The sequence below is a fragment of the Haemorhous mexicanus genome, chromosome Z (assembly GCF_027477595.1).
Source record: "Haemorhous mexicanus isolate bHaeMex1 chromosome Z, bHaeMex1.pri, whole genome shotgun sequence".
Lineage (NCBI taxonomy): Eukaryota > Metazoa > Chordata > Aves > Passeriformes > Fringillidae > Haemorhous > Haemorhous mexicanus.
The window spans coordinates 54,951,206-54,977,976 of record NC_082381.1 but is presented as its reverse complement, the minus strand read 5'-3'; the positions used below and the strand labels follow the sequence as shown (position 1 = coordinate 54,977,976).

Here is a 26,771-nt window from a genome sequence, read left to right as displayed (position 1 = left end):
ATCGCAGAGTTCAACCACTAACCAGAAGCTAAAAATAATCAAACACAAATCCTCCTGTAAAACCCCCTTTCTTTCATTCTAGGACCTCCTCTTCAGGACAGGCCTTTATCCCATTTATTGAAGTTCCCAAAAGACACTGGGAATTTTAAGGAAATAAGATGTAATGATTTTATCACATGGAACAATCCTACAAGAAGAGGTAGGTAATGTTTTCTTACAAATTACCCGTAAGTGGAAAAGAAAACGAACAAACACCAGACAAGAACTTAGGTCAGATTAGCAGTTGGTGAAAACTCTGGTGTAACTAAAAAAAGCCCAACACACCCCAATTTATGTGCTGAGCTTGGGCAGCCAGTAAAGCTATGAAATGGCAACTCATCCTTCCAAAATATTCTGTATGTTCTCCTTCACCAACGACAGAGCACCTGCATTGTGGGAAAAAGTAATGCCTGTAACACAGTGGTTCTTATTAACACTGTCTGTCTGTAGTCTGTATTTAATGACTGCCCTTCAGCTATTTCTTTTGGGAGAGGTGAAGCAAAAAACTATTGACATGATGTCAGGTGGGGAACTATGCAACAATCTTTTTATTCTGTAAGTTATGGAAATAAAAAACAGTACAGAAGTGTTATTTGTCTTTGGCAATAAGCAGTCTGACATTAGGATCAGAGCTTGTTCTGTGCCTCCATTGTAAAAGTGTGATGGCTCATGGGAGTCCTTGCCCCCTACTTACAATTTGATGCAAGTATTAAACCAAAAAATGAGTCATGTCCTATGATTCATTTTGTACATTGAGATAAAACTCATTTTAACTTGCTGACACTATTTATCTTCAGCTAAGATTAAATGCATTTGTTACTCAGATACCTAAACCCAGGAAACTGTTTGCATAAATAGCAGTAGCATTACAGATGAAGGGCAAGGCATGTAAACTGTGAAAGCTGAACTGCTCTTACAAAATTCACATCAACTGGCCACACTTGAACAGTTGCACGTCTGTGGCCTTCACCCTTCTCATCAAACTCTTGAATCACACCTTTACATAATGAATTAAGAATTTCACATGCATCTTTATTTCAGTATAAACATTTCTACCAGACATATGGGAATGGAAAAAGAACTTCCAAATATGAATCAGATGCATGTTAGTCATTTTGCATGCAAATACTTGAAAAAATAATTTTTGGATAAGTCAATTGAAAAAAATAATTTCACGTGGTCAGGCAAGGAATAACCACGTATCCTTGATTCAAATATCAAGTCATTAACTTCTACACAAACTTGTTTAAATGACTATCTGAAATTGTAGGAGACTGAGCTAAATATTACAAAATAACAACATAAAAATACATATTTCCATATGCTATAAATTATCTTCAGTGTTCTAAATTCAGAACAGCAAAAACATATTCTATTTTTACCTCCCTGTACTTTTTTGAAAAATGTGCTTTACTCTTATATTCATGAGGTCTAGGAGTCATTGTATTTACCTCATCCAGTAGAGCTGAAATTTACATTGATTGTAAAACATGCACACAGCATGAACCATTAACCAAGAGCTACTTCCACTGAAAAATTTTTATGTTTAGTAGTGAGAAATAGCAGGTAACAATGCTTATACTCTAAATGCAAACACTGGGCAAGAACACTTTACAGTTGTTTTTCAATTACAAAATCAATCCTTACCAGTCAAACTAGTTAGAGAATCATGCCAAACTAACCACAGCATCAGAAAAACCAAAAAGAAAAATATTGTGCACTGAACATCTTTTCATACAATCTGCAAGAGCGTGGTATAATTTTTCCCTCATGCATTAGTCAACAATTTGGTCCTTTGATTTTATAGGCAGTTAAAACCTGCAAGCTGTAATATTACAACAGTGCAACTGCTGAAGTATTGCCATTCATTATTTCTTTTAAATGTTTTTGTTTTAAGAGCTGGAGTATATGGTTTATTTCCTTTACATATTTAATAGCCTAATGAAGACAGATTTATCAGCTTAAGAACAATACTTGATTCTAAGAAATTTCTCCATCAACATGGTAGCAGGGGAAGACTTGCTCTATCATAGTGATAAAATAATCTAAAACCATTGAAGAAATGCAGTAGAATAAAATTAGTGCAAATTTTCATGAACTTAATTTTGCTCAGCTAAAAAAAAAAGTATTTTTACTCTCTGAAGAGCAAAAGGGTAGAGAAAGAGAAATGCACAGTAAGAGAATTAAATGTTTGCAGAGGTATTGCTATACAGCTTAAACTTCACATACTAGCTTTTCCAGTTCCATTTCATGCTCAGAGCCACAAAAAAATGTCTAATATAATTTAAAATTTAGCTAAAAAAAATCCTGAGGTGAAACATGCTACAATTTAGAATATGGAGAATAGAAAGTTCTGCAATACTAAGAAAAAAACTGTCATTACGTGCACTATGACATATGAAATGTGACTATGATGTATTACAATAGCCACAAATTTTGAGGCAATACATTCACAGTACCACAATTTATGTCAATGTAACTGACAGGCATTTCTTGTTTTGGATGAATGTTCCACCAAGAAAAGTTGAGTGTTTGTGTGATGGTCAGAAGTCACCAGGCAGTGAGTCCTTACATGCCTAAAAATTCATGAGTTCTGCAGGAAGAAAGCAAGAAATTAAGTGACAGGATGGGCGACCTTAACCATGCGTACCACATGGATTCAAACAGCACACAGAAATCCAAAGACTGAGCACTAGAGAAAAAATATATTATTTTCATTGTTGCACAATATGTTAATGCCAAGAAAAACAACAGAATTAAGCTCAGGTACTTCAGCCTAAGAAAGAGCTTGGCTTGAGGTTAAAGTCTTTAAACTTCCATGAGGTAGAATACAATCAAGTATCTTCTTTTCCAGAATATATTAGGCAGGACAAATCCAATTTAGTTTTTAAAGCTGCTGAAAACTCTTTTGATAGTAGTTCATGAAGAGATACTCTGTCATGAGAATACACCCAATTCCGTCCAGTCCAGTCATAGCGCTTGGGCCCACTAGAAAAAAAAAACACAACAGAACATCACACCCTGTGTAAGTACACATTATTTCAGGAGACCTGCTGGAAGCCTGTATGCATAATGTATGCGACAGAGTGCCCAGGAAAAGAAACAGACAGCATGGGGAACGGCTGGTGGGCAGTCTGAGGAAGTGGAGCAGAAAAGGCCTGATATGTCAGGAACTACTGAGCCATCAAACAGATATATCTGACATCAGTCACTCCTAGGGGAGACAAGCACTTTCCCTTCCTGCTTTTGGTGCTGATTCCCCCACAATTCCTCCCTTTATCCCAATCTTCCCTCACAGATATAATTTTCTTGCACACAAATATCACAACAGATATTTGTATAGTGCTGAATTAATGCCACTGATTAGTTCTTGCAAATATTCTAAGCACAGCAAAGCACAAATAATTTCCTTTTAGATGCAACAAAGTAATTTAGCTCCTGAAAGCAAATATACTGGCATGTGGGAGATTTATAACTAAAATGTTATTTGTCATTTGTCTGTGCTATTATATTGTAACTGACTTGGTTTTTCCAGGCCTACATTAAGTATCAAGAAAGAAACTTGAACACCTGGGTTCTACTCCAGACCTTGCTATCCACCCAGTTTTCCAAATGTCAAGTGGGAGAATGACTCAAAGGTACTCACTGCTGTTAACATTAGATAAGCAAAGAAAACAGAAAGGAATGAAATTATTATCTGGGATAAATGGAGAAACCCTAGATTTTGTAGGACATATACCTGGGTACTCAGTCAACACACAAAATCTGCTAGAAAACAGACTATCCTGTACATACATAAGAACAATCTGCAGATTCTCTCTCTACAAGCACTGATCTGAACCTTGACTATCCTGAGTTACTCACAATAGTCAAATGAAGAACTTTTCAACCACTGCTCAATGTATGAGAAGTTACAAAGGCAAGCATAAATCCAAGTCACTTTGCATCAGAAGTAGTAACTGTTTTAATCAGGGTTATGTGCTCTGGTTATTTTACTAAGTATTTCTCACTTCACCTCTGCAGCACAAGCTTATGTTTATACTCTCATGCACCTAGAGAACAATGGAATGGGATCCTGTCATTCATGAAAATCAGGTTAAGACAGACCATTTAATCAAGGACAAAAAAATATGTATATTATCTGAACTGGTTTTAAATGCTATGCAGTAAATATCAGTGATAAGGTTAGCACGTGAAACACCATCATAGTTCTATGAATCTCCAAAAGACTGTACAGATGTGACTTTCACATTAATGGTTTAAGCAAAAATGCCTACCAAGTTAATAATAGATTAAATGTATTTCTCATGGAAAGTCTGCATATATGTTTCAACCATAAGAGAAAATAATTAAAATATCACATTAAGCTATTGCTAATATTCTGTAAGGTTGAAAAGTCTTTTCAGTCAGGAGCTATATTAAATTACTGCAATCACACTACTGGCAGGTTGCACACATCCCCTCATGCCCCCTTCTTGTAATTGTCAGCTAAGTAAAGTTTTCACTCAGGTGTACAGATATGCAATAGCAAACAGATGGCCATAAAAAATTCCAAGAAAAATGTCTCACATCTTGACAAATTAGTCTCCCCTGGGATATAAGACTAAAGGTCAACATTTAGTGTAAAAATGCTCCAAAACATTCAATGCAAGCAATTACTGGCAGCAACATTTGCTTCTTTCAATTCCCAGCATACTGCAGTTAAGAAGATGACAGTTCAGCTCATACAGTATTTGCTGGAGTTGCCTTTCAGAAGTTAGGAAATAACTGAACACATAGCATCATGTTCCAGGAAATATCACTCTTTATTTACCAGTTAAGGGACTATAAAAAGGAAAAATGTAAGTTTTTTCCTCAAACTCCATATTCTTAGCTCACCTGGAGCTAAACAGACAGGAATTATCTGAATTTTGGTTTTTATAAAGAGATGAAGCCCATGTGTCAGTTACACAAAACTCTTATAAGCTGGTTCCTTCATGATTAACACTTATCAGCTCCCTGGGTTCTTTTCCAGGGATAGTGGCAAATAATACAGATTTTGAGGGGGGACAGCTACAGCATTTTCTCACTTATCTGGCTGCCCTCCTTGCTGAAACCAACCATAAAACCTGAAATGCATCAGAACACATCATTAGGAAAGGCAGAGGAAGCAGCTAGCTAAGTCTCCTGTGAAGTGCAGAGGCTTGACAAAAACAACCAGTGTGGCATACATAAACATATAAAACAGGAAATCCCACAAGCTTAAAAGGGAAGGAGCCACCCTGTTTAAAACACAAAGAGAGGTTTAGATGATGATATCATCATCACTCTTTTTCCAACAGAAGCTTTGTTTGTTTCTTTTTAATCATTGCTGGTTATATTTCCTATGAGTAAGCTATATTCCTGTAGGCAGTGGTTTTGGGCTGAAACAGCGTATGAAAATTCTTTGTTACACATTTCCTGTATTAATTTAGGTATAATTAATTCAGTAATACGGCAGAGTGCCCGAAACCCTATACCAAACCATTATTGAACATTTAGATTATATCACGTTTTGAGACTATGCAGAGTAAAAGGGTTACTTATGAAAAAGATATTACATGATCATGCCATGCTATAAATAAGAGGAAGTACATTTCCACCGAGTCTGCAGATATTATGTAACTATCTTACCTAGTGGGTGAGGACAGCCAAATCTGCCGGTTTGGTGTTTGCTTATTGATCACGTATGTTCCCATGTCTCCACCCAATTTAACTGTTAGTACTCCACTCTTAAAAGACAAAGAAAGTGAGAAATAAAAAATTTGTATCCCGTTACTTTGACAACAATTACTTCATCTGCACTGGCAGAAACTTCCATACCTGTATCAGATTCTCAACCATCTCCCAAACCATAATAGCTAAGGAGAATGATCACTAGATCTAGCATACCTTTGAGTCTGATCTAGACTTCAAACCTTCTGGTCAGAGTTTGATTTTTGTGTGTTTGTCCTATTCACAATGTTACTACTTAAATAATACTCTTGAGCTTGAACCTGGCATCCTGAAAAGACCAGACCATTGCAATTCATTTTGCAATGATTAAAACATCATCCAATAACAACTTTTTTATATTAATGAACAGTGCAGAACTGGTGTGGTTCAAAGTCAAGAAGCTTTACGTGTCATTGTCAGACTTCTGAGCCATGCAATTTTACCTTACTTTTCTTCACTAATGGTAACAGTTTAACAGCAAACAAACACATTTCTTTTCTTGATAATTCTGATTCATACCTGAAAAAAATGTTCCAGTTCTAAATCCCATAATTCTGGTTTTCCATGAGTCTGGTTTTGCTTTGGTTATGCCACCTTTAGACCATTATCCTGGTGACCAATTATTTTCTCTTTCTTGCTCATATTTCTTACTGACAACATAATTCATGTTTCTTGTAACTGACAAAAACATTTTCTGTTTTGACTTTAGAGTGAAAAAACAACAATATTCGGACTGGAGTTGATCTAAAGGTGATCTGAATGATACTAATTAAAAAGGGAAGTATTTCTACAGAATGCAATGTGATGATTCAGGTAATAATTTATTTAGTTTGCAGTATCTCAAATACTTCAAGCCCTATAGCATAACAAAGCTTCTTTAAGGGTATCATACCTTTCATGCTTTAGTCAGAAGATACTACTAGAGCCACTTATCATTGTCCGGGCTATTTGCTATGTATAAACACTCACTATGGGGAAAAATACTTTCAGGTATGAGTATCTACTGCCTGCCAACACACTCTGTAGCACGAGCAGCAACTCAAAGCTTCCTTCCCTTATGAAGTAACTCAGAGGAACATATCTCAAGTATCACTAGGCATAAAATAATAACCTCAGGATCTGATTTTTTACCTTAGTTTCCATGCTGTTTCTGTGCTTAAGGCATTTATATCTGTGATCAAAACAATAAAAATAAAAGAGTCTTCTGGTTAAAAGTCCCATCAGGTTTGTCTTGCCAGTTATTTCTATTGGACATTAGTACAGTGCACAGAAGGGCAAGAACAAGCTACTTCTCTGGTTGTCAGAATTTCAAGTTTTCCATATCTTATGGTCTTAGAATTGTAGACACAGCAGAATAAAAACAGGAAGGAGGATTAGGCTTGCATAATGATAGACAGGTTCTGTATATAGCATTCTTCCACGAGGTTTGTAATGCCATACTAAGTATTCAGCATGCTACATGTTTCTACAGACACACTGTAAGTAAATAGGTTTTCAAAGAGTTAACAAAAAATTATACTATGATTTATACCGTGTGTCAGCTGTTAGAAAGTACTGTTGCTCTACCCTTGCAAAGTAAATAGAGGTTAACCTGTACTGATGTGTAGAAAACACTTTCTCATACATTTTACAGTACTGCTGAAATACTAGAAAATATGACTTGAATTTTTTTAAGAATTTAAATTGCAAAATACTTTAACCATATTTTAAGAAATACTGCTGTATGTGTTTTGTACTACTGGATGAATGTTTGCTACTTCCTGGTAACAAAAATATTCTTCTAAAGAGATTATTTTTTTTCCTGAACACGAAGATATAAATTGCTCAAAGCAATCATGTTTACAACAGGCACAGCAGACCTTTATAACATTCGCCACCTTGTGGTTTCCTGCAGCACTGACCCTGTTTGTTTAGAATTAAAACCTGGGCTATTTAACTTTCTGCTTTCAACAGAAATGACAGCATATTATTGTCATCATCCTGTCTGTATAGTAAAGGACGACTGGTAAAAATTAAAATGTAAAACTATTACCTCTTGAGCTTCACCACTCAATGTCAAACATAATCCACCATACAGTAGATAGAGAAAAAAATTGTGATATGACTCATCAGCTTAACATAATTAAGTGTTGAGGAATACTAAAAAGGTAATTTCAACCATTGCTTATTTTTATCCTAGGATAGTTACACCAGGCTAATAGGTGCTGATATTCTAAAACATACTGAAGAGTAATGTTTAAAAATGCTTTTAACATTAATTAAAACAACAAGTAGTATTCGCTAAACAGAAAGCTACTGGCAATATGTTATTTTATATCCTAGCTATCAGAAATGCAGAATGAAAATTATGATGACAAAGCTACACAAGGAAGTCCAAAAACTACAGACTTTTGTTTTGGTTTTGTATTTTGCACAGCAAAACCCAAGCCATCCAATTCAACATCCTGGAGCACAAAACCTTAACTGACAGTGCCAGTAGAAAGCAATCTTGTTGTGGTAAGATATGAAGAGGTAGCAATAGTTATGTGACCTCAAAAAGCTGCAGTATTGAAAAACCTGTGTAGCAGACAGTAGTGTAGGGAGAAACGACACTCTTCTCCAAGTCATGTTGAGGGCTGTAACACACAGATCACTCCAGGAACTGAATTTATATAAAAAAACTAATAAATTCCCTATACAAATAACACAGACATTTTTGTTCTGAGTCTGTCACTCCTGTATTTGAGTGACTGACTACTGAAGGCTCCAGTCACGCAATGTCTCCTCTGACAGCAGCCTCCTCCCCATGTATGCTATGGTCTCACTTCTGCAACAACCTATCCAAACACTGCACCCTCCTGTTGCATCTCTCCACCACGGGCTGTCATCATTAAAGCCAGGACAAACATACACTACCTGGTCAATACAAATGCTGCTTGTCTGCATTCAGGGCAACCCAAGAAACTGCTCTAACAGTGTGAGATGTGATGTACTATGCCATGTAGTACACCAGACAGGAACTGATTGCTATGCCAGATATCTGCACCTGTTTAGGAAAATTTATAGACCAATGTGAAATTAGAAAACAGTTTCCATCTCTTCTTGTACTCATTTATTACTGTATACTTTGTCTTTCTCTAAACATGAAAGCCCTAAATCACCCAATGGTATGTGCTACTTTTCACCAGAATTGTCGCTCCAGTCAGTATACAAATGTTTAAAAATTCATTGCATTTTCATTGTCAGCACTAAGGTGACTAATTTAAAATTCTCCTTCAAATAATAGGAAAAAAACCCCTAGAATAATTACCGTGGTAATATAATGTTTAAAACATACCCCTAGAGAGACATCATAATCTTCTGGGGTAAAAGGTTTATCTGCCAGGTCCTCAAAGAAATCTGCTAAGGAGTCCAATGTTTCTTCAGCCAGTTTCTCATAGGTTGTCTCATCTAAAGAGCTACGAATGACATAGAAGTCCACAATTAGGAGGAAAAGCATGGAAGACAGCATTTTTCCTATAATAAAAATGTACCAGACCACAAGACCACAACTTTGGATTGAACTGTAACCATGACATGATCTTATATAACAAGCAGTCATTTTTCTTAAGGTGATATAACTGACAATCCACCTTATAAATGGAGGTGAAATTTTGAAATTAGTTGGTATAAAAGATCTCTTAATGGAGGAAAAGGTACTTTCTTCCTTAGATATACAAACCCCATTTAGTAAACAGCATCAGATTTCAAAATAAGGCATTTTCATTATAGAACATTGTGTAAGTTTTGCTTAGTTTTAAACTCTACAAATAGAGACAAAAGCATCTCCCATTTAGAAATATATGTCATTTGACTCCACAAAACTTGCTGCAGCTACACAGTTTAGAAATGTCAGTATCACATGTCATGTTTATGCATAGCATTTGTCTCCTCAACTTGAATTACCCATGCAACCTGGTAATTAGATGTTATTTAAACTGTGCTTATGAACTAACACTTAAGAATTACAGACTACTCCAGAGAGTCTGAAAGCACCCTTGTGGCCATTACGTAAGGCTTAAAATACCTGTGAGACCAATTCTCTTTTATTCTTTAGTGGAACCAAGTGTAGAACAGTTTAATTAACCAAATGTAATCAAATCACATAAGCTGTTCCATCTCTATCAGTGTTAGCTTTCAGCTGAGTGTGTAAAGGGGTCTCCCTATCAACAAACACTACAGGAAAATAATCTCAATTTTTGCTAATGCTTATGGCAATGTAACAGTTACTACGGGCTGAATACACACCAGTTGGAAACTTTTAAGAAAGTTTCTTATCCAGTTACTGAAATATGCTCTATGTCACTTACATGAGGGACACCCCAAAATGCCTTGGGGCATGGAGAACAGAAAGCCTTTCGATCGGGCAGGATTCATGTACAGGTTCAGGGTCCACTTTAGGGACTTATAGGCAAGCACCATTTCAGACATCTGCATAATCCTTTACTGTGTCTCCAACTGCTGCATCAGAAGGGGAGAAGTCTCCAACAGATGCTGTGTCACATTCTCTCAGAACAAACAGAAATTTCACATTCTCTGGCACACGTGAAATGGTGCTAGACACCTGTATTCAGGTACACAATTTTGTAATCTGTGTACTTGCTAAGTGACTTCGCAAATACACACTAAATGCTTTTAGCTGAAACTGTAGTTGTCCTTACATCATGTCAACATTACATTAGTTTGGTAGTATTAGTATGTATATAAGTTATTCTAAAATACATAACCAATATTTTCATATTAATATCTCAAAATGTATTTTTACCTTGTGTCACTCAGAGTTCCTGCATTTCTCAAATTCATGAACCAAGCAGTCCTGCTCTTCACATCTGAAGAATATTGTAATTGCTGTTTAAAGTAAGCAGAAACAAAATGGAATTAAAGTTAAAATGTAATGAATTACAAACTATGTATTTATCATATAAATTAAACAGCTCCTTTAAGTCCTTTTCATCCTCAAGCAAAATGTTCATACTCTACATCAGGGCTAATATGGAAGGAACTATGCAGTTTTAGTCTTTGGATAATTGAAGCAATCTAGAATTATCCTCGTCATCATTATGCAAGTGAATGGAATAAAGCCCCACACCCTCTCATTCAAATAGGAATGAACTAGAAAAAGAGAACTATTCTAACTTTTCTATTGCTCTACCACAGAATTACTGAGCAACTTCAATCTATTAAATGGCTTAGGCTCAGATTTTCCTAAGTATACACTACTCAAATGCTGCACTACCAGCAACATGTGTCTCTCTGCTGGAAGTCAGAAACGTATTAAGCTGAAATAAACACAAACCTTGAATCCTCCTTATGTACAAAGATCCAAAACCACTTCAGATTCCAGATTTCCAAATTATGGAAATCATGGACTTATGGAATTATGTCAGGCCAGACACAGTAGCAGAAGTACTTACGCTATCCACCAGGAAAGCAAGATGGCATGATTTTCATTTTCTTCCTAAGTGGCGCTGACCATTCAGTTTAATGGTAGAACAGCATTCATTATTACTATCTGTGTACTCATGCAACATTCTGAAAACTTCAGACGGAGTAGAAAAGCAAGTGACATTTGCAAAGGAGCTATGTCAGCCTCTCTTCAAGCGTGGAAGAGCAAAACACAGGCCGATCTCCACACTACAATGTGGTGTACCACCTATCCACAGGTATTACCAATGAGCTGCATCTTAGTCCAAAACCATGACACAGGTAGAAAGGACAGAAGGGTGACACAACGGTACAGACTGACAAAATACACCACACTCCCTATAAGTTTGACTGCACCCCTTACCCTACAGCATTTTATACACGATCAGAATCAAAAGCTACAACACCACGAGCACGTCCAAGCTCTGTCCAGGCTGAGAGGCTCTAATTCCACCAGTGTGTTCCCATATTCGGTTTGTGACTAGAGGCTGCCAACAGCGGTGCCAGCACACAAACCAGCACATGCCTCCGCGTACCACACCCGGCTGAGGGCGGCCAGCACCGCCTTCTGCGCCTGCAGAGAGGCAGCAGACGAGTGCAGCAGCTCCGGTGCGCGCCAGCTCCCGAGGCACGGAGAGAAGGAGAAAGTAGATAGCAGGCGGGAGAGCGGGCAGGGGAGGAGGCCTGCGAGGAGGCCTGCGAGGAGGCCCGGCTGCCGCGGGCTGACATTGACCTGCTCAGAGCCGGCGGCCGCCTCAGGAATCCCCGCCTGTCTCCCTTCCCTCCCTGCCCGCCCGCCCCAGCCGGGGCTCGGCCGCGGCCGCTCCGCCCGCCGCCGCGCAGGCCGCGCCTCGCCCCCGCCATCCGCCCGCCCCTCGCTCACCGTGCGGCCGCTGCCGGCGGCGGCTGTGCCCGCCCTCGGGGCGCCCCCGGTGCCGCCGCGCTGCCGCGCCCCGGCCGCCGCCGCCCGTCCCGCGGCTCGCACGGCGCCCGCCGCCCCCGCCCGCCACATACCGCCTGGGCCGCTGCGGAAGCGGCGGGGCGGGGCCGGGCCGGGCCGGCGCGCGCCACCGCCCCCCGGCGGCAGCGCGAGGAGAGCGGCGGGGCCGCGCGGGGCCGGGCCGTGAGGGCTCGTTCGGCCGCGCGGCAGAGCCGAGCAGAGGCGGAACGTGCGGGTTTTCTCTTCCTCCCAGCCACTGCTAGCTCCAGCCTCAGCAGCACCAGGATAAATTAAATCCAAGTGCTTTGCTACCGAGACAGCACAGGTTTATCGGAGCCGAGTACGGTCTGTCCGCCCGGCGAGGCTTTCGAGGCGGTAGCGGTTTCCCTGCCAGCCTTATCCCGGTATCCTTCCCCCCTCTCTAGCACGGCCTGGCACGGCTGTCCATAGGAAACGAGTGCTGGGCCCGGTGTGGTGCTCAGGCTCCCCTCGGCGAGATCTCGACCCCGACGTGTCAGACGAGGCCGTGTAAGGCGGCTGCCCCGCAGAGCGCCTTCAGCTCGCCGCTGTTCTGAGAGCAGGCCGTGTCCGCTCTGGGCCAGTGCCTGCAGGCATCTGCTCCGGCAGAGCGCTCTCGCTGAGGAGATTTACAGGGAGCTGGCGCCTGGGAAAAATAGCAGTTAGAAGCCACACTAGGCACCAAGCATTCACTCAGGGACCCGTTCGAGGACTATTTTCTGTGACAGGAAGTATTCTGATCTACGTCCTGCAGGTAAAATGTTTCACTGAGCCAGTAAAGAGAAAATAAAGCACATAATTTATCGCACGTGACATCTTCTAAGTTGCATAAAGGCTGATGATGCCATACTATCAGCAGTATGTGAAGATGTAGAGTCTGAGCCAGAGATGTCGTATTGTTACTTAAACTGAAAGAAACAAACTAGGTTTGCCAAGTAGATGAGAGGTAAAAAATACTTTCTATAAAAAGGTTTCATAAAAAACCCGCCCAGTTTCTGTGGGAACAGATACAACTTTCACTTCAGAGCCTTCCACAGGACAGGGCCAAAGCTTCAGAAGCCACTGCTGGTTACTGTGTGATGCATTTTTATATTTCAAAAACTGTTACTTTATTTAAGTAAGCAGCTAGTTGCTCTGAGCCACCTGATCTAGTTGAAGATGTCCCTGCTCATGGCAGAGGGGTTAAACTAGGTGACCTTGAAAGGTCCCTTCCAATCCAAACTGTTCTATTGATTCTGTGATCTTCTACCGCATTAGGGAACAAGTTATCAAGTTTCTCACCAAGATCTGTAATTTTATAATATTTTTCTATAAGCCAAAAGTATTTCACTCTACACAAGGGGAAAAAGGTCAAAAAACAAGCTGCTTGCGCAAATTTCAACTGAAATTATGAAGTCTGTTTTACCTAAAAGCTGTTCGTATCAAACTGTTATCTAACTCAGCCAGCTTCTTGTCTGTTTTCAACAGACTCCTTTGTGTTTGTTACCAGTGTTCTTCTCAGTTTGTGTTCTTGTTGTACTTTGTGGGGGAGGTTTTACACCAAGCAGATTTAAGATACTCTTTAGTTCCTTGAAGAACGACCCATTCTTAGCCCTGCTGGGAAAAGCTACTTATGTTTCTACAGGAATAATGATTTGCAGACTGAGATAAGGCTTTTAGGGACAAATAACTTGTATCAGACCACAGAAATCACTGGTAAAGCAAACAACTGATTTTTCATACCTTGGTAGCAAAGGGGGAAAACAGCTAGAAGAAAGGAAGAATATCTATTCTTTTATGTAGTATTTAATCTATTTAAAGATGGTGCTTATTTATATAGCTTGCCTCTCCTATAAAAAGAACCTCAGGTATTTTTTTATATTATCCAACTAGTTTGACAGTGATTTTTCTCTAGTCATCCAAGTCATACACAACTCTCAACAGGAAATGTTCATCTTGCGTTTCTAGGTTAATGACAAATCAATGAATTTGTGTGGATTAAATATTTTCTCTAGTACTAGCAATTTCACATACAAAATATTTTATTAATTTAACAACAGTTAATTCAAATGTAAAGTTCAAGTTAGTGAATTTTACAAGATGCTACTACCAAGCAAGGATCACAACTTCTTAAGGGCTCAAATTAGGGATTAGCAATTTTAAGAATAGTTTCTTAATGCTTTTCATCTTGATTCCCGTCCCTTAGGAACAACAGGAACAACAATTAATGTTGTTCATATCACAGTACTGGTATCAGTACCTTTTTATGCTGGCGAAAATACTTGTGAAATAGTATGTGCTGCAGGGTCATGCCCCACACATTAAGTCTGGAAAGAGCTGATAGATTTTTTTACTTAAAGCAAATGTCAAGTGTTTCAGCAAATGGCTTCTATGAAGAACAGGGGGAGTGTGCTACTGATTGCTCTTGTATCACTGTCTAGTGGAAGGATTTGGGAAAATACTGTTGAGTTATATGAAATTAAATTGCCCATGACAAAGGGATTGGATACAAAAGATGTCTCAGTCTCTGAATAGTTTGATATAGACATTCTGGTTTTGGACAGAATTGTTGCAGTTAAGTTGTGAATGCTTTGGGTTCTTCCTAAGAACAAATGATTCAGATGCTATAGTTACTAGGTAATTGGGGAAAAATTGTCATTTGTGTTCTTTATGAAGGTTAATTGGGTGCTTAAATGTTTTTCCCCAAATGAGACTATGACAAGTATCCACTTTGCACAGAGACACATTCTAAATATCCTGTACACTATGGATAAAGGAGCAGACACTTGACAGAGATGTACAAAATGTTTTACTCACAGGTCGTGCAGATTGGTTTTGCTTTTCTCAGAGCTGCAGAATAATTATCTTGCTGAGATTAAGCAGTCTAATTTTAACGCCTAGATAAGTGGTAATCATGAGATACAGGCTCCAAGCAAAGGAAGCCTTAGACTCTGCATACTTAGAAAGCAAAAAAACCCAAGCCTCTTTAAATTTCTCTATACTGTGCATAATTAAGGAATTATTCTTCTTACTCATCAGGATTATAGGATTACATCAAAATAAAACATAAAAAACCACCATCATCATCCCCCACCAAGCCAAAACGAAAAAATACACCACACCAAATCCTTAAAAGACAAATTCTCTACAGGTACAAAGAATAATTCTAGGACTTTAAATGCCGAGTTCAAGTTTTGTAAATTTGGCAGTTTTACTATGCTTATTTCTAGAAGACATGTTATTACCAATAACTTCAGTAGCTTTCTAAGTGACATCTGTGCAAATTTTTAAATACACCACTGCATTGAAGCATGAAGTCGTCGACTGATGATCACTGACATTTGGGATTATCTCCATGTTACTTGGGAAATTAGGGAACTAAACCAGTTTCTGTAGTTACCCTAAAATAATCACCCATACTGAAAAACCTAAAATGGTTTTAATAAGCAGTGCCTGTTGAGTATGTTCCTTTCGCTTTCCTGCTCTAATTTCAAGATTCCCCTATTCATTATAGAGCTGGTAAAGACAGATGCCATGTTTGTCCTTTCTCAAGAGACTTCTTAAGACTGTCCCACAAAGATAGAGAAATGCAAGAACAATTAAGTCCAGTATAGATCAATCATAGGATGACAGCAGTGATAGTCTTCAGAATAAAATCTTTTATTCATCAATAAAACTATAGTTTACAGTAGTATTTTCTAAATAAATTATAGAATTTCTCTTTTACAAGAAATAAAGTAAAATCAAAAATATTTCAAGGACAATATATGTACACAACATAAGGCCTTGTTATAAATAACAATTTCATCTCCTTTTTACCAACAGTGAAAGTATCTTTAGAGGCTCATTTTCGTATGGTGTGTGCAGAGATTTGCCCTAACCCTCATACAACATCAGTTCCAGTTTCCACTGATGTGGACCTAAGTGATTAGAATGGAGTGGGTCAGAAAAATGAAATTTATTTTATTCACCCCTGTGTTTACTTTTAAATAGATAAAGTAGATAATAGATTTTGCTTGTGCATAGTTACAGAATGCATGCAAATGAAACCACTAGAGAGCTGATAGGAAAATATCACTTCAGAGTCCAAAAAAGGTGATTGGCAATATTGTAGAAAGCAGCCTGAATACACAGTTCTTCACAGTTGAGCAAGCGACGACAGATGACAGCAGAGTGTGGAATGTTTCATGTCATTTTTGTCAAGTCCATCAATTCATTCTATGGTTCAAAGATCCTGGCACTTCTTAGAATTAGTTCTGTTTATTTCTCTTTGTCTGTTAGGCTCAGCAAATTCCTCCTTCTTAAACAAGGAGTGCAGAAAGTGCTCTTCATTAACCATGGTCACTTCCCTTAGTTTTACTCTTCATAGATTCTTTGTTACTGGAAATAGAGAAATGACAAGTTAAGAGTTGTGTTTACTTGTTTTCTTACAGAATTATATACAGGTAACATCTTTCTTCCCCTAAACAGGCTGCAGTACAATTTGGCAGTCATTCTCTTATGACCTTGAGCCCTGAACAAAAGCTCTGGGTCTCTTTTCTTGTACAACAGCTAACCTCTAAGGGTTTTGCAGGCGTTGCAGTACACTTGCATTACGTGAACTAGAACTACATGCTGTTGCAAAATGCTGAACACTCTGGATATCAGAGAAGACAGAACAATCTGAGACCACTCAGCAATTCACAACAGCTTATTTTTATCTTGCAGAACTGTGGTATTTTCTACTCTAAAAGTAGCAGTCTTCATATGTCATGAATATCAGTGGTCTCAGCTTCCACATTATGGTCTTTCCCCAGATAAAAAAAATCATACAACTTTCAGGCACAATTAATGTTCAAGTCAATGTGGCGGTGATTTGACTTCACCAAAAAAAAAAGTTAATAATCTTAATGGATTACAGTTTTCTAAACTACCCTCATGTCATAGAAATAGTTGGTCACTTCTTGTCATCCCTGTAGAGTTAGAGATGAACTGAAAAGAAACTCTTCTTTACTGAACATTTTATTATGACAACTCAGACTAAGGATAAAGTGACAGCTGAAGAATATATTTCAGTAAACTGGATGCATCTCAGCTGATATATACAGAATGAAGCAAGATACAAAATCAAAACAAAGGGATCTGTAATGACCTCATTAAAAAACATTACAAAGATGTAAGGTTCCATTTATTAAACATATTTTTATGACCACCTTTACATTATGCTTTTTGATACAAGCACTTAACTAACCTTTAAATAGTTTGACAACAGTTTAATCTTGACTATGAACAGAAAATCTCTGAAGGCATTCCTTAAGCTTATCTCAGAAAAAGGTAACCAGTAGATTTAAATCAATATTTCTGTTACAACTTCTAGCACAACCCTTGAACCTTGAGGAACGATATTTCAATATCGTTCTGTGAAAACTTTAAACTTCCTATTGTATTGTGCAACAGTGTTAGGGTGTTCATAATCACTGATGCCATTGAGCACAGTGCCATTCTCTCAGGTGCTGTTTGCTCTCTTAGGAACTGTGGTCTGGCAAGAAGAATTGATGGACATATTAGCACTTGAATGTGCTAAGGCAGTAAAGTACTAAGCAAGTACAGAACCATTTCACATGCGAAGTGAAATTGTTGGACAAGTGAGTAAAATTGAAGTGGTATTCCAAAATCAATGTGATGTAAAGCTAACAAGGACTTTTAATTAATTTTACTGCTTTTCATTAAGGTATTGGTATTGCTGACGCTGGTTTTATGGTATTCCACTAATTATGCAATGGAATCATGACAAGCTTATTCTTGTTCTTGTTTCCTTTCCTCTGACCCTTCCAAAGCATTTCAGTGAAAAATCCCAATAAAAGTTGCATAACAGAGTTGGAGAAAAGAGACCTGACAATAACTTGTAGCAACTGCCAACTGTATGAGTCAATCACAGAAATACTGTTGATGGTACTAATGCTCTTTTAAGAATATGAGATTTTCAGATGTTAATATTTATGGCAGGTACAGTCCAGTACTGTATTATTCTGGAAAGAAATCCATGATCCTCTAGGCAACACTGTATCTACTACACAACTTTTGGGATTTCATTGATTACAGATAAAGGAAACTAATTTTTTTAAATAAAAACTGAGTTTGGCTGCAGCAATTTGGTCCAAAATGATAAATAATGCACAAATGACATTACAGGAATCATTCCTATAATTGCTGCCTGAGATGTCTCACACTGTGTATATAATGGATTTACAATGTTTGAACCTACTTGAGGCTTTTTGTCTTGGAGCATTTTTGTGCTCTAGTTCTCTTTCCATGGATATGTTTTTGAGCTGATTGATTTCCTCTTACGGTGTTTTAAAAGCCCCAGGCATGAAAACATGTGATAATACATGCTGGCACTTTAGCACTTGGCTTCCTCAGGCAACATATTGCTTGTGATCTGAATTGGTACCTTTTTAATCTAATTAAGCACCTAATTCCTGTGTCTGATTTTCATGCAAGGGTGACTAAAATGTTCCTTCTTACATAATGTTTCTTCTGCAAGAACACCTCTGCCAAACAACGTTTGACTGCTCGTTTGTTTTTCACTTCCAACCTGTTTTCAGTTTTATGGGACACATAGGCCTCGTTTCTTCCTCTCCTTTTTGGGATCATGCATGGATGGATACAGGGAAAACATAGATAACAACAGAGGAAAGGAGCAGTTAACTGCTGCGTAAAACAAGTTGGTTTGCCGCTTTCAGCCTTAAACAAGTTCTATTTTGAGGGGAGTACTTGATTGGCTCTACCATGCACACATAACATTAAGGATTATTAAGGATTAATAAGGATTATTATGCTCTCAGGGGAAAGAAAGAATGCCTGTAAGTGAGGAGATGTTAATTCCTTCCTCATACTTCCTGTATTCAGGTTCAGTCTACCGAGTTTTTCCACCAGTATCTTCAGAGGAAATGGTGAGGCAGAGAAACTGAAGTTTCCATAAAAAGAGCAACATATCAAAATTTGAATGTATTATATTTCAAAATATGCTGTGCAGTGTGACGGCACAACTTCTAGCTTGTTTTTACATGTATTCTGCCTGGGAATTGCTTTAATTTCAGCTGCACATTTAATTATTCCACAACAGCACCCTGAAGATAAATACACCATGATTAAAATTTAATTGAAATTATGGGAGAGAGTACAGAAGAAAAGGAATACTGAAAAGTCAGAAAGTTTTGTCAGCTTCTAAACAAGCATTTTATAAACCAATAATTGTTAATCTGCTTACCTATGCATCTACAGCAGCTTTGAAATACATAAATGATCTTCAATATTATTTTAAGACTTCAAAATCCTATTATAAAATTGGCATTTGGAAATAAACCACACTATAAGTAATTTTAAATGTAATAGTATAATCTATGCAATTCTTCTGGCACAAATCATAGCTACACTAACCAGACTCTAAATATAGTGGGCTTGCTAATCACTACAGTTATTCCATTATTTTATTTTATTTTACTGAAGCCCTTATCAATCCATATCTTCAGTAGCAGTGACATTTAAATATAAATTTTATGAGCCTTTCCTTTAACAACAGGAGGCAATGCTGTATTTCAATGTGAAAACTTCTGTACTACCCAAGAATTTTGCATTGTAGTTAAATATACAGAAGTATTCTGTAAACAAAAAATAATTCATTAATGAAATCCTATAGGCAGGACATATTATTTAAGATCCTATACACTGGACACATATTTCTTTATTTAAATCCTATATTTACCACCAGATGACTTAACATATATGCATCACAATGGAAGAAACTTAAAAGTTTTTCACTGCTATTTACATGCATGTCCTTTTTCTGTTGGAAGTATAAGGGAAATCAAGCCTACTTGAAGTAAATCAATTCAATACCTAAGCCTTACTACTTACTGATTTTACTGATATTGTGGTACAGTATATCAGCTATCTTTATAAATAATTTCATGGGAAGGCAAAGAAAACACAGTAGGATGGTTTATAATAGCATGTGTTGCTTTTTTAGCTAGAGAAAACTCAAGGATTTGATACTTCACTGCAAAACAGAAGGAGTAAGGTGACTTTTATTCCTTACTTTTTAAGTGGAATTATCACTTTTAAGGCATTCCATGGTGATGCTGGACTAAGGTCTTCAGGATTGGCCGCACTTGTTAAGGAACTTCTGCAAGACTGGACTTCTATCTTTTACTAATCAAATTCCATGGAACCCTGAGACACTGACAACAGCATTTGCTGACAATGCCTGAACTGAAACCAGTATGTAGAGCTTCAAGGGAATTTTAAAAAGAGATCAAATTTAGTTATGGAGTAAGAATGAAACCCTGTTTTGTGGATTTCTACATCGAAGTGCTAAATGGAAGTGTGTTATCTTCTCTGTTTCTGGCTTATATAAAAGAAACCTGTTTATCTCAGATAGAATAATTTGTTTCCAACTGTCTGATCTATCATTGTATTACATATTCATAAAAGCAATAAGCTTTTAATATTTGAAGTTATGCAGAGAAACATTTCAAATTTAGAAGTTTTTCTACATCTCTGATATTCTATTTTTATTTTATTATTTATTATTATTATTTTATTCCTTCTATTTAATTTAGAATTAAAATTATTTGTTTGAATTAATCAGTATTGTAACTATGTAACTAGAATAATTGGAAATCATTTAGATTTAGAAATCATCTTATACCTACTGCTTATTGCAGATGATGCTTAGTCATATTCTAGTCATAAAAGCTAGATTTCTGAAGCTATTATCTGGGTTAAAAGGTTTATGAGAAAATAAACCAATGTAACTTAAAAGTAACCTTGATTTGAGAATGTACATAACGATACTTCTTAGAGCAGCAGGTGAACAAAATGCTAGTTTGAACATGGTCTTTTATCAGAAATAAGGAATTATGGGCCCCAACCAGCATTCAGTTGTAAATCCAGGATGTCTCTCTACTTGTGTCTTGGAACAAGAATTCTTGTAACCTGCTGTTACCAGGTACATTCTCAGTTTTGACATCAGCAGCACAGTCTGAGTTTGCTTGGAGTTCCTTTAATGTAACACCTCAAATCCAATACTATTACCTGTAAGAGGAATTCTTTTTTTTTTTTAACAACTTTTTTTTCCTATTCCACCTCACCTTACTTGACTATTGGAATTTCCCCACAAAACTGTTCAGACAGTGCCATTTTAAAGCTACTCTTTATAGTAGATTAACACAATGTTATTTTACAACAAATTTTTTTTTCTATTCATGGGACCAAAAATTCACAGTTCTTAATTTACTAGTGGACTAAAATTTGTCCAAAAGATTTAGCATTTTAGCATTTCAAAACAGAAGGCAAAGACATCACAGGATTAATGGTGCCCAAAATTAAGCAAGTTCAGGTATTTTTTGTTAAAATATTTAGTGGGTAAGACTACAGCAGCTTGCCTTGTGGTAGAACCACAAAGATTATTAATCACAGGGTTAAAGGAAAATCTGAGAATGCCATTTAAAACTATGTTTTTCTCCTTTCATTTTGCTCTTTTAAAAGTAGATTTTGTAACCTTTCATTGATTTGCTTTGGGATGTACATTAGAAATGACTAGCCTGCTCCTAGTGTTCTCAAAAACATGCATCTTTTCCATCTAACATGCATTTAATCATTCTCCTATAAAAGCAAAATTGCCTTCTGGCCAGCACTTATACTTTAGTATCATCAGGTTTTCCCAGCCACAGGCTAATTGTTGTTTCCAGATCCACTGAAGGATATTATGGGGCATCAGGAAGTAACAGATTAGTAGACGGACAGCATACCATTCCTGTTTTTTCCTCGAACACCTCAGTATGCATACAGGGTATATGTGAATAAAATAAAGCTCACTTCCACAACAATCTCAAAACCATCAAGCAGGCACCAATACACAGTGTGGGACATGAGATAGGAGACAGGGTAAGTAACTTCTCAAGATGAGTTTGCTTAAGAAGTAACGTGCTTAGCTGTGGTATCCAATTTCCTTGAAGACAGCATACCTAGGGAGTTCAGGTCTGTACCATTACCTTGATTACTGAATTTTGAATTTGTTTTTCTTCAGGGTGCAGAGAAAGGGTGCCACTAATTCCAAAAAACATCCGTGATTCTCTACACTTAAGACCTATCTATTCTTCCAGACCTTTGCTCAGGGGAGTAAACACTGGGTATTTGTATGACATCCAAAGTTGGGTTTTAATTATTTTCTGTTGATATTCATCAGTGGAATACACATCTACTTACTGCAGTCTCCTAGATGTAATAGTAATGAATGCTCTACAAGCTGAAAACTAACTAAAGAGATGATTATCACACCTGAAACTCATACAGCTTTACAAAAGGTGTTACCTGTGCCTGTCACTAGATATTCAGAACATTCCACATATACCCTACAGACTTCAAACCTATAAAGAAATACTTCACAGTGCTAAGCAGCGTTATTGTTAGACTGTTGCTTTATAAACTAAATTCAAAAGCTATCAAGAAGAAATTGTTTCACTGTTTAAAAGGGGCCAAAAGAACCATAGATCAGCCCAGGCTAAAGGGACCATAAAAAGCTATCTAATTCAACCTTTTGTGGGAAAGGTAGCCTGGATAAGATTATCGAGCATCACAGTCCGTTGCATCTTGAAAACCTCCTGTGATGGGGACTTTACCTCATATCTCTGGGGAAGTTGTTCCAGTGAATCATTCATCATCATAAAATCACATTCATTGTAAATCATTCTCCTTGAATCATTCTCATTGTAAAAACAGTGATTTCTTACATAGAGAGGAAACCTCCCTCACTACAACTTGTATCCACTGCCCCTAGAGAAAAGGGGGGTGTCAATACTATCTATCTGTAGTCATGCCTTTAAGTTTTGGAAAACTTTATTGAGGTCCCTCCTGAAAATTCTATGGACTGAAATTACCTAACTTTTACATTCTTTCTTCAAATGTCAAGTTCTCCCCATCCGTGACCACCTTTATGGCACTCCTTTGACCCATCTTCAGTCCATCCACATCTGTTTTGGAACTGTGGGGGCCAGAAGCGGACACACTACTGCATGTGCAGTCTGACAAGCCCTAACTCTCTCTGTTAGCAGTGCCCCCATGGATGCTTCTCAGGATCCACTTTGCCTCAGTAGCTGCAGCAATCACTGCTGACCTGGTGTCTGTGTGTTGTCCGCTGGGACCCCCGGGCTCCTCTTGGCAAGGCTGTTCCACAGCTCTTGGGTCCTAGCCTGGCCAGGCTCTTTGGTTTTGTGCTCCCAGGTGCAGGACTCTGCACTTCCTTGGTTGAGCTTTGCACAGTTCTTGTGGCCTGGTCTTCCAGCCTGTTCATATCTCTGAAAGGTGGCTCTCCCTGCTGATGAGTCCCCCTCAACACCCAGTTTAGTGACACAGAAATGTGAGGGTTCTTTTGATCCTATCATCCAGATCATTCATGGAGATGTTACAGCATGAAGTCCAGTACTGATCCTTGGGGGGCCCCACTTGGGACAGGCTGCCAGCCCCAGTAAAGCATGTTGATCACCTATGAGATGATTCCTGCCCATTGCACAGATCACCCCCATCCAGTCTATACTTGACATTTGTCTAGCTGTGGGACACGTGACACATGTCAAATACTTTACTAAGTGCAGGCAAGCAACATCCACTGCTTTTACCATATTGACTGAATATGGTAATTTGTTTTAGAAAGGTGATCAGGTTAGCCTAGCATGATTTGGTTTTGATAAATCTGTGCTGGATTTTCCCAGTCACTTGCTTAATTTAGCTGGTAATAGTTCCTAGGAGGCTTGTTCTGCCACTTTCCCAAGGACGGCAGCAAGGATGCTATGTCCTCTTTTGAGCCATTCTTATAGACAGGTTTGAGATCTGCCCTCTTCCAGTCATCAGGGATGTCCCCCTGATCTCTGTACTTTCAAAAATAATAGGACAGTGGCCCAGCAACAATATCAGCCACTCCTGCTGACACCCTGGGGTATACTCCCTCCTGGGCCTTGCATTTATGTGGGTTGAGCACTTGCAGGCCACTACTGGTGGGTCAATATGTCTGCTGTTGTATCTGCTTGATCCTGGGAGCTATGGTCTGGTTCCTGCCACTCAGCTGAACAGGGAGGAAAGAACCTCTGTCTTGCCAGCATTATCTGTAACTTTTTTCCTTGCCTGCTCTAGTAATGGGCCTTTTTCTTCCCTGGGCTTCTGTTTAACTGCTGCATTAGGTTACAATGCAAGATGTACCCAGAAGTATGTACTCTATCACCATCTGTTAAAACCAGGTGGGGCAGTGTTCTTAATCTCCTCCATGACTCATCCCCGATAACTTCATGGCAGGGGTGGGGGGAGAGAGGCGAATATCTTCTGCTAATGGGCTATCAAGCCTCACTGCATGACTAATAAAATTGCATGACCCCACTGTGAGGTGCTCTGCCCAGGGGGAGGAACCAAGCATTCTACATCTAATTGGCCACCGGTGCTTGATACTGTTTTGTGTCAGTGGAGGCAGGACAGACAACTCCCCTAAGTGTGCTGGACTACTACATTAGTAGCGATTAACTGGGTACTATTACACACTCCAGCATTGCTGAGTAAGAAGAAAGAAAAAAAATATCAGTGGCACAGCCTACAGAAGAAGAGAATGTGACAAACATATTTCATCTTGATGTAAGATCAGACACAAACATATTTCATCTGAAGACATCTGAAATTTTTTTTTTCTGTACAGATAATTACTGAAACAAGGATGTGGCAGAGTTCCCACTGCTGGAGGCTTTTAAGCTGCAGTGCAAAAGGGTGTTAGATAATCTTATCTAGGCTCCCTTTTCTGCAAGAAGTTGGACTGGATGATCTCTTGAAGCTTCATCCACCTGAGCTGTTTTATGATTCTAAGATAGTATGAATTTCTTAAGACAAAGATCAGGTAACTCTAGGGATAAGAAAAATTAAAAGTGCAATAAATTTTATCTAGAAAGGAAACAACCATGTATCTGTAAAACATTTATTAGAAACATGAACAAGCTTCCCTCTTTTGATTCTTCATCTCTGGTACAATTCTTGCCATGAGAGCCAAGGGGAAATATTAGTAGAATAATGTTAGAATTGTTTATGATTTATGAAAATAAGCATTTGGGGAAAAAGGTCAAGCTTAACATACCTGCCCCCTGCATTTATACTGACAATTTAGAACAGCCTAAAAAAATTAGATGCAAAAAACTTCACTCAGTTGGAACTTGAATTGGATGCGTACTGCTTTTATGTCTGTGGAATGTGAGCTATGGGTACCTAGAGAACATTTGAAACATAGGTCATATGAAGAAAACAAAATATAGACTTGACCTTATCTTTCAGCAGTCAGATAAATTGCTTACTAGGAACTGAAACAGCAAAGAAAAGATACATTTTTAATCAGCTGTCACAACTGGACAACCCTTCTAATCAGAAGAGGGGGCCATTAATGTATTTCACACTGAGCTCTACTGGCTTCAAAATCAGTGGCATAAATACAGAACTTTCCAACCTGAGAAATTTTAATTTCTATATTGTGAAGTATTCTACATGAAGAGCAAAGATTTTTGTTGTTGCTGTTGGTGGTTTGGATTTTGGTTTTTTCCCCTCCAATAGAAAACAACAGAAAAGACTTTCTACCATTAGAGAAAAACTGAAAGGTGTTTTGGCATAGTTCATTATTAATGCAATAGTTAATATGCATATAAATTATTTAGGCACTTGGCAAATCATACCTATGCAAACTTATATGTTTCATACAAAAAATAAACCTCTGGATTGAAGTTGAGCAGGTATTTTAGTCATTTACTGAGCCTGAGTCAAATTACAATTACAGGCAAAAAAGCCCATTAGAAACAGTTTGACAACTTACTAAGTAGACATCCAAAACTGAAGCATTATCATTTTCCATTTCCAATGTGCTCTGTTCTGAAGTCAAATAGATGGCACTGTCTCCCAAAGTGAATGTTGAACTTGAAGGTAACCCTTTACTGCAAAGAGAAGGGAGAGTACAGTCAACTAAAAGCCCAAGTTACAAAGCTCAGTCATAACTGAAAATTTTAAAAAAAGTTTCTCTATTAAACATGAAAATCTTTAAATATTTGGGAAAAAAGAATGTAAATAAACAAATATAGATATGTTGGCAATGGCTAGATAACTGGAAGCTCATATTTAACTAATTGTACAATTTATTTTTGCATTTACTAAAATTTTATCAGAAAGTAATGCTATTCTTGAATTTCAGTATTTATTTAATAAATGAAACTATGTCACAATAAATGTCACATAATTACATTAATCTCAAAATGCATTACTTCCACATTTCACATGGTGTAAATTTTGTAATTCAAAATAGGGGGCGAAAAAGTAAGCAATTAGGCACATTGTAACATTAGTAACATTGGACTTTTCCATGCAGACACAGTTCACTATCAGCCCAAAGTTCAGAAGGAAAAGTGAGAGAACAAGAGTGTATTGTAATTAGTACACATATACAAGGAAATGATGTTTACAGAGCAGGTGCACTCTATTACTTTATTCATTGATTGATTTTTTTGTTCTCTGACTTACAGAAATAATGTGAAACTGCAAATGCACCTCCACAGAAATCTCATTTTGTAAC

At 37.9% G+C, this 26,771-nt stretch overlaps 2 protein-coding genes across 4 annotated transcripts in view; both read right to left on the bottom strand.

Annotated features, from left to right (window-relative positions):
* Positions 1 to 559: 559 nt before the first annotated feature.
* Positions 560 to 12,247, bottom strand: FXN (frataxin). Its single transcript, XM_059836603.1, has 5 exons — positions 12,098 to 12,247; positions 10,556 to 10,638; positions 9,089 to 9,209; positions 5,692 to 5,789; positions 560 to 3,027 (listed from the first exon to the last, which is right to left on the bottom strand). Exons 1-5 carry the CDS (start codon positions 12,224 to 12,226, stop codon positions 2,874 to 2,876), a joined length of 585 nt encoding a protein of 194 aa, XP_059692586.1. The 5' UTR covers positions 12,227 to 12,247; the 3' UTR covers positions 560 to 2,873.
* A 3,543-nt stretch (positions 12,248 to 15,790) lies between these two features.
* The window catches only part of PIP5K1B (phosphatidylinositol-4-phosphate 5-kinase type 1 beta), a 100,549-nt gene continuing 89,568 nt past the window's right edge, over positions 15,791 to 26,771 (bottom strand). For all 3 annotated transcript variants that reach the window (XM_059836823.1, XM_059836822.1, XM_059836824.1), the window contains 2 exons: positions 26,022 to 26,139; positions 15,791 to 16,531 (listed from right to left, as the gene is read on the bottom strand). In XM_059836823.1, coding sequence (XP_059692806.1) covers positions 16,529 to 16,531; positions 26,022 to 26,139 — 121 coding nt within the window. In that variant the 3' untranslated portion in view covers positions 15,791 to 16,528. The remainder of the gene's footprint in view (positions 16,532 to 26,021; positions 26,140 to 26,771) is intronic.